General features: G+C 44.5%; 1 protein-coding gene across 2 annotated transcripts in view; it reads left to right on the top strand.

Moving 5' to 3' along the window:
• LOC125048042 (netrin receptor DCC-like) overlaps positions 1-7,500 on the top strand; it is a 92,919-nt gene that overhangs the window by 83,738 nt on the left and 1,681 nt on the right. The window contains exons 4-6 of one of the 2 annotated variants that reach the window (XM_047646665.1): positions 171-282; positions 4,543-4,703; positions 5,218-5,341. In XM_047646665.1, coding sequence (XP_047502621.1) covers positions 171-282; positions 4,543-4,703; positions 5,218-5,341 — 397 coding nt within the window. The remainder of the gene's footprint in view (positions 1-170; positions 283-4,542; positions 4,704-5,217; positions 5,342-7,500) is intronic. The other variant, XM_047646666.1, reaches the window with a different exon arrangement.

Consider the following 7,500-nt stretch of genomic DNA (forward strand, 5'->3'; position numbering starts at 1 on the left):
CTCTCTCTTTCTCTCTCTCTCTCCCTCTTTGTGTGTGTGCGTGTATGCGTGTCTTTCTGTCTCAGTAATAATAACCAAGAGTGTAAGTGAAACCATCGGCGTACACCGTAGATTTACACGACGCATTCGTGTTCTGCAATACATGTGTTTGACCGAGATCTGTTTTTTAGCAGGCTTGGGAGCTATGGGTGAAGGACGTGCAGCTGGAGGACGCGGGCCAGTACGAGTGCCAGCTAACCACACACCCTCCAGTCTCGTTCTTCTTCACTCTCACCGTAACACGTAAGAATCAGCCAATCAACTGACGTCACTGTGATAAATGTACAAAAAGAGAGAAAGAAAAAAAGAAAATAAGCATGTACCGAATTGATTCATTTGGAAATGTCAAATATGTAATTAACTCAGTCTGCCTTGGGAGAATATGAATATCTGCGTTACTTTCAACATTTCAAATAGATATCTTGACTTTTGTATTCAACAAATTCACACAATAAACACCATTTCACGTAATACGCAAATACCCAGGAAAGAAATACAAGCTTGCATGCTATTGATTTGCTTGTGTTATTGCATCATCAAAATGTAGGATAAACACATTTTTTTTTTACCTCGATTATTGACTTCTAGTGTGGTTGGATTCAGCATTTTTTTCCAGAGGACAATAAAAAATGTAATAGCTATGACATGGTTTAATTAACTATAATAGATTTGAAGTGCGATATGTGAATGTCAATTAAACAATTACTGTCGGTGGGGAAACGAGGTTTTCATAAATTGTTTATATAAATTTAGATGCAAAGTACCAAAATTTTGTTTAAAACCAAACGGTCAATCCTTCATTTTCATTTTGGGATCATCGCTTTAATGGGAATTATTCCGCCAAAATGGAAACCTCGCATTGAAAAATGATTGTTCGTGTTCTAAATGAGTGAAAATGAAAAATACACCGAATCCTTAAATCAGAAACCATAGATTAATAATGAGATTGATGGACAGAATGGCAGAAAGTCAGGCTATGAGACAGACAGGCAGGCAGGCAGGCAGGCAGGCAGGCAGGCAGGCAGGCAGGCAGGCAGGCAGGCAGGTAGGCAGGCAGGCAGGCAGGCAGGCAGGCTGACAGACAGACAGACAGAGGAAAACAACAACAGACAGACAGAGACAAACATAAACAGACAGACAGACAGACAAAGACGAGGCCGGATCCCCCCTCCCCCCTCAAGGACAGCGATAACAAGGCAAAGCAATCAGTTCAAATGGGCCAATCTCTCTCAGAAAACGAGGCAGTTGTGGTCGCCGCTTTCGATGGCATTCTAACAGAAGAAGGATCCCTTGTCAACATTACCGTTAGTCCCTCTCCTCCTCTTGCCTTTGACCTCTCCCTTCCCCACCCTTTTTTTCTTCCTCCCTGTTTATTCCTTTCCCTTATTCCTTCTCTCCCTTCTCCCTTGTGATTCTTAGTAATCTTCTACTTGAAGTCCCTTCTCCCTCCTTCGTCTCTCTCCTCGACCTCTCCCTCTTATTCCCTTTCCCTCTTTGACCTCCTCCTCTCCTTCCTCTCCCCTCACCATCTCCCCCTCCCCTCCCTTCCCCACCTCCCCATCTCCTCCCCTCCCCTCCCCTCCCCACCTCCCCCTTTGACCCGTCCGTCTACCCCCTCCCGCCTCCCCATTAGACCCCCCCCTTTCCCTCGGCCCTTGATCTATGGACATGACTTTCTACGTCAGTATAGGATATAATCCTAATGCGCTGGATATACATAACTCGTAGATGTTGTTCCTGACAGCAGATAAGATTTGCATTCGGATTTTTATAGGTCCTAGATCATATATACATTAATGTGTTTTGTCAACATCTCGTCATTTTGTGATAGTCGATATCTCGCCTGATTTACTTATAGATTTTGTGTATTTGTTTGCATTTGATAAGAATTAGAATTATCTGATGTTAAAATAGTAAGGTATTTTTACACAATAACTCGGATATAAATAAACACAGACATAACACGCTCACACAATCTCGCCCCCCTCCTTCCTTCCCTCCTTTTCTCCGTCACTCCCTCCTTCCTTCCCTCCTTTACTCCCTCACTCCCTCCTTCCTTCCCTCCTTCTCTCCATTCCTCCCTCCCTCCCTCCCTCCCTCCCTCCCTCCCTCCCTCCCTCCCTCTCTCTCTCTCTCTCCCTCTCTCTCTCTCTCCCCCCCCCTCTCTCTCTCTCTTTCTCTCTCTTTCTCTCTCTCTCTCTCTCTCTCTCTCTCTCTCTCTCTCTCTCTCTCTCTCTCTCTCTCTCTCTCTCTCTCTCTCTCTCTCTCTCTCTCCCCCTCTCTCTCTCTTCCTCTCTCTTTCCCGCCCTCCTTTCCTTCCTCCCTCTCTCTCTCTTTCAAGCACCCACAACCCCACCAACAGACGCTGTCTCTCCCTCCCTCTTTCCTCACCAAATGACGCTCTCTCTCCTTTTCTCCTTCCTTCCTTCTTTCCCTTTCCCCCATCCTTCTATCAGGCACCTACTTTCTCCCTCCCTCTCTCGCCAACTGACGCTCTCTCTCCCTCACACCGCTAACAGACGCGCTCTCTCTCTCCCTTCCTACTTCTCTCCCTCACCAACTGACGCCCTCCCTCCCTCGCACCACCAACAAACACACTCTCTCTCTCCCTTCCTCACCAACTGACGCTCTCTCTCCCTCACACCACCAACAGACGCTCTCCCTCTCTTCCTCCTTCTCTCCCTCTCTCTCCCTCACACCGCTAACAGACGCGCTCTCTCTCTCCCTTCCTACTTCTCTCCCTCACCAACTGACGCCCTCCCTCCCTCGCATCACCAACAAACACACTCTCTCTCTCCCTTCCTCACCAACTCCCTTCCTCCTTCTCTCCCTCACCAACTGACGCTCTCTCTCCCTCACACCACCAACAGACGCTCTCTCTCTCTTCCTCCTTCTCTCCCTCACCAACTGACGTTCTCTCTCCCTCACACCACCAACAGACGCTCTCTTTCTCTTCCTCCTTCTCTCCCTCACCAACTGACGCTCTCTCTCCCTCACACCACCAACAGACGCTCTCTCTCTCTTCCTCCTTCTCTCCCTCACCAACTGACGCTCTCTCTCCCTCACACCACCAACAGACGCTCTCTCTCTCTTCCTCCTTCTCTCCCTCACCAACTGACGCTCTCTCTCCCTCACACCACCAACAGACGCTCTCCCTCTCTTCCTCCTTCTCTCCCTCTCTCTCCCTCACACCGCTAACAGACGCGCTCTCTCTCTCTCTTCCTCCTTCTCTCCCTCACCAACTGACGCTCTCCCTCCCTCGCACCACCAACAAACACACTCTCTCTCTCCCTTCCTCATCAACTCCCTTCCTCCATCTCTCCCTCACCAACTGACGCTCTCTCTCCCTCACACCACCAACAGACGCTCTCTCTCTCTTTCTCCTTCTCTCCCTCACCAACTGACGCTCTCTCTCCCTCACACCACCAACAGACGCTCTCTCTCTCTTCCTCCTTCTTTCCCTCACCAACTGACGCTCTCTCTCGCTCACACCACCAACAGACGCTCTCTCTCTCTTCCTCCTTCTCTCCCTCACCAACTGACGCTCTCTCTCCCTCACACCACCAACAGACGCTCTCTTTCTCTTCCTCCTTCTCTCCCTCACCAACTGACGCTCTCTCTTCCTTACACCACCAACAGACGCTCTCTCTCTCTCTTTCTTCTTCTCTCCCTCACCAACTGACGCTCTCTCTCGCTCACACCACCAACAGACGCTCTCTCTCTCTCTTTCTTCTTCTCTCCCTCACCAACTGACGCTCTCTCTCCCTCACACCACCAACAGACGCTCTCTTTCTCTTCCTCCTTCTCTCCCTCACCAACTGACGCTCTCTCTTCCTTACACCACCAACAGACGCTCTCTCTCTCTTCCTCCTTCTTTCCCTCACCAACTGACGCTCTCTCTCCCTCACACCACCAACAGACGCTCTCTCTCTCTCTTTCTTCTTCTCTCCCTCACCAACTGACGCTCTCTCTCCCTCACACCACCAACAGACGCTCTCTTTCTCTTCCTCCTTCTCTCCCTCACCAACTGACGCTCTCTCTTCCTTACACCACCAACAGACGCTCTCTCTCTCTTCCTCCTTCTTTCCCTCACCAACTGACGCTCTCTCTCGCTCACACCACCAACAGACGCTCTCTCTCTCTCTTTCTCCTTCTCTCCCTCACCAACTGACGCTCTCTCTCCCTCACACCACCAACAGACGCTCTCTCTCTCTTCCTCCTTCTCTTCCTCACCAACTGACGCTCTCTCTCCCTCACACCACCAACAGACGCTCTCTCTCTCTTCCTCCTTCTTTCCCTCACCAACTGACGCTCTCTCTCGCTCACACCACCAACAGACGATCTCTCTCTCTTCCTCCTTCTCTCCCTCACCAACTGACGCTCTCTCTCCCTCACACCACCAACAGATGCTCTCTCCCTTACTCCCTCCCTCCCTCACCAACTCCCTTCCTCCTTCTCTCCCTCACCAACTGACGCTCTCTCTCCCTCACACCCCCACCTCAGAGGCCGAGGCGGTCATCAGCGGTCCTGGCGTGGTCCACATCGAGGAAGGGTCCCACTTGGCCTTCGAGTGCCACGTCCGCTATGCCCCAGTCCCCCCCGTGTACATCTTCTGGTATCATAACGGTACCATGGTTAACTACGGTACTCAAAGGGCTTTACAGGTACGTTCAAAATTGGGCCATTGTAGTGGTTTTCATTTGTTTTTCTTTTGTCTAATTATATTAATTATGATTAATTGTAAGGATTATATTGATTGATGATGTTGTTATCGAATATGAACTGAGTGTGTCGGTCTGTTTACGAATATCTTATCTTTGTTTGTATTAAGAGTTTTTTGCGATGTGGTGATAACTGTCGTTCTTACTGATTAGACTGTGAGTTACAGTTACTGAAGAAGGTTATAATCTATTATACTACTGGAATATATTTATAGTATCAATATTGACTCAATCCCACGTAATTCAAGCTTCATCCAACTGTACACAAAGATTATAAAAAATCCTTAATCTACTTTATATCACCGAAAAACACCAAGAAAAAGAAATTACCAATAAAATACACAAATTATACAAAATAAACCCAGGAAAAAAGAAAAGAAGAAGAAGAAGAAGAAGAAGAAGAAGAAAATACAAAACCAATAATCTATAATTTTTTTTTTCTTTCTCTCTGATTTAGGTGGAGCACCACAACTATACAAGCAGTCTTAAGGTGGCACGCGTAACAGCCTCAGATGCCGGAACCTACACATGTGAGCCCCACCTGGCCACGCCTGCTAATGTCACTGTGCATGTGGTGACAGGTGAGTCTGGTTGATTATTCGGCCTTCGTGATATCTATTTGTTTGTATCTATATCTACATCTCTCTCTCTTTCTCTCTCTCTCTCTCTCTCTCTCTCTCTCTCTCTCTCTCTTTGTATATATATATATATATATATATACATATATATATATATACATATATATATATATATATATATATATATATATATATATATATATATATATATATATATATATATATATATGTAGACGCACAAATGATTGTTATTTGTATATTCATTCATTCACACACACACACACACACACCTGTCTATAGAGTGATAGATTGATAAACATATCTATTTACCTATCAGTTCGTCTATATATCCGTATGTTTAGCCATCCATCCATCCATCTACCTATATTTAATCAGTCAGTTAATCAATGAATCAACTTATCTATCTATCAGTCAATTCGTGAATCAATGAATCATTAAATCTCTATTTCCATCCATCTACCCACCTACCTATCTATATATTTTCTTCTCTCATTCTCTCTATTTATCCATCTACTTACCTACCTATCTGTCTGTCTTCAAATCTATCTTCGTCCATCCATCCATCCATCTGTCCATCAATCTATCTACACACACACACACACATACATAGATGACATACAGCAATATATATACATATAATATATACACAAGATTAGCACGAAGATACGCTCTGTCGAAGAAAATTTAAATGCCAACGTTAAATTTAATTTCTTTCTCCGTTTTCCGGCCACTTAAGACAACGACATATTTTTTTTTTAACCCCGCGCCCCATCATAACACATCCGTTGGCACGCTTGACTACCTAAGAAGACTTTAATTAGAGAGATTCAGGCGCCACTTAATTAAGTTTGTACCAGCGCTCTCTTTTACCCTTTTTTTCGTATTTTTTAACTTTATTTTTGCCATTTTTTTTATGTTTTATCTTTCAACACTTTGATCTTATCTTAGGTCAAACATATAAAGGCTTTTTGAGCGAATGTGTGGCGTGAGGTGTGGACAATCGATGTTGTTGTTAAGCGCCTTCGTGGGTTGGCTTCCTCGAAGGGAGAATGTAAACAAATGGGTCTTTGTCTGTGGGTCGTCCTCATTAGCTTCTGGATGTGTGTATGTGTACATGCACATATTCGCATGTGTACACGTACGATTATGAACACATACATATGCACGCATACACATTCATAAAGAAAGCGCGAACACACACATACACACACACACACACACACACACCCACACTCACACACACACACACACACACACACACACACACACACACACACACACACACACACACACACACCACACACAACACACACACACACACACACACACACACACACACACACACACACACACACACACACACACACACACACACGTATGTGTCTGCGTGCGTGTATATATATATATATATATATATATATATATATATATATATATATATATATATATATATATAGGTATTCTAGCGTGTTGCAGATATTTTTTTTCACTTTCACTCTTTTTATTGCATTGTTATTTTTTACGACCACAGACGCAAGCCCTGGGAAGAAAGGACATTAAAAGAGACACGACAATATAGTGGAAACTTCAGGTACAAAAGTTAAAATTGAGAATGAAGATGTTCACAAAAATAGATAAGAGAGAGAGAGAGAGAGAGAGAGAGAGAGAGAGAGAGAGAGAGAGAGAGAGAGAGAGAGAGAGAGAGAGAGAGAGAGAGAGAGAGAGAGAGAGAGAGTGAGAGAGAGAGAGAGGAAGCTGGATAGATAGAGAGAAAGAGAAAGATAGATAGACAGATAGATAGATAGATAGATAGATAGATAGATGGATAGATAGATAGACAGATAGATAGATAGAAAGATAGATAGATAGATAGAGATAGAGAGAGAGAAAAAGAAAGAAAAAGAGAGAGCAGGGGAGCCTTAGTATAAATATGCAATAATTGGTCAGTTGAGAAAAGAGATAGAATGAAAGCAATTAATTCACAGATAATGACACCCTAATTACACAGCATGGGCCTTTTTTTTTTACCTTCAACCATCCTACTTTTGGTGATATCAAAGCACTATAAAAGTCTGATTGTCTAACTGCATGCGTGAGTGTATGTCTGTATGTATTGTTGAAAATGTGTATTTATATTTTTA

The sequence above is a fragment of the Penaeus chinensis genome, chromosome 42, assembly GCF_019202785.1.
Source record: "Penaeus chinensis breed Huanghai No. 1 chromosome 42, ASM1920278v2, whole genome shotgun sequence".
NCBI classification, from domain to species: Eukaryota; Metazoa; Arthropoda; class Malacostraca; order Decapoda; family Penaeidae; genus Penaeus; species Penaeus chinensis.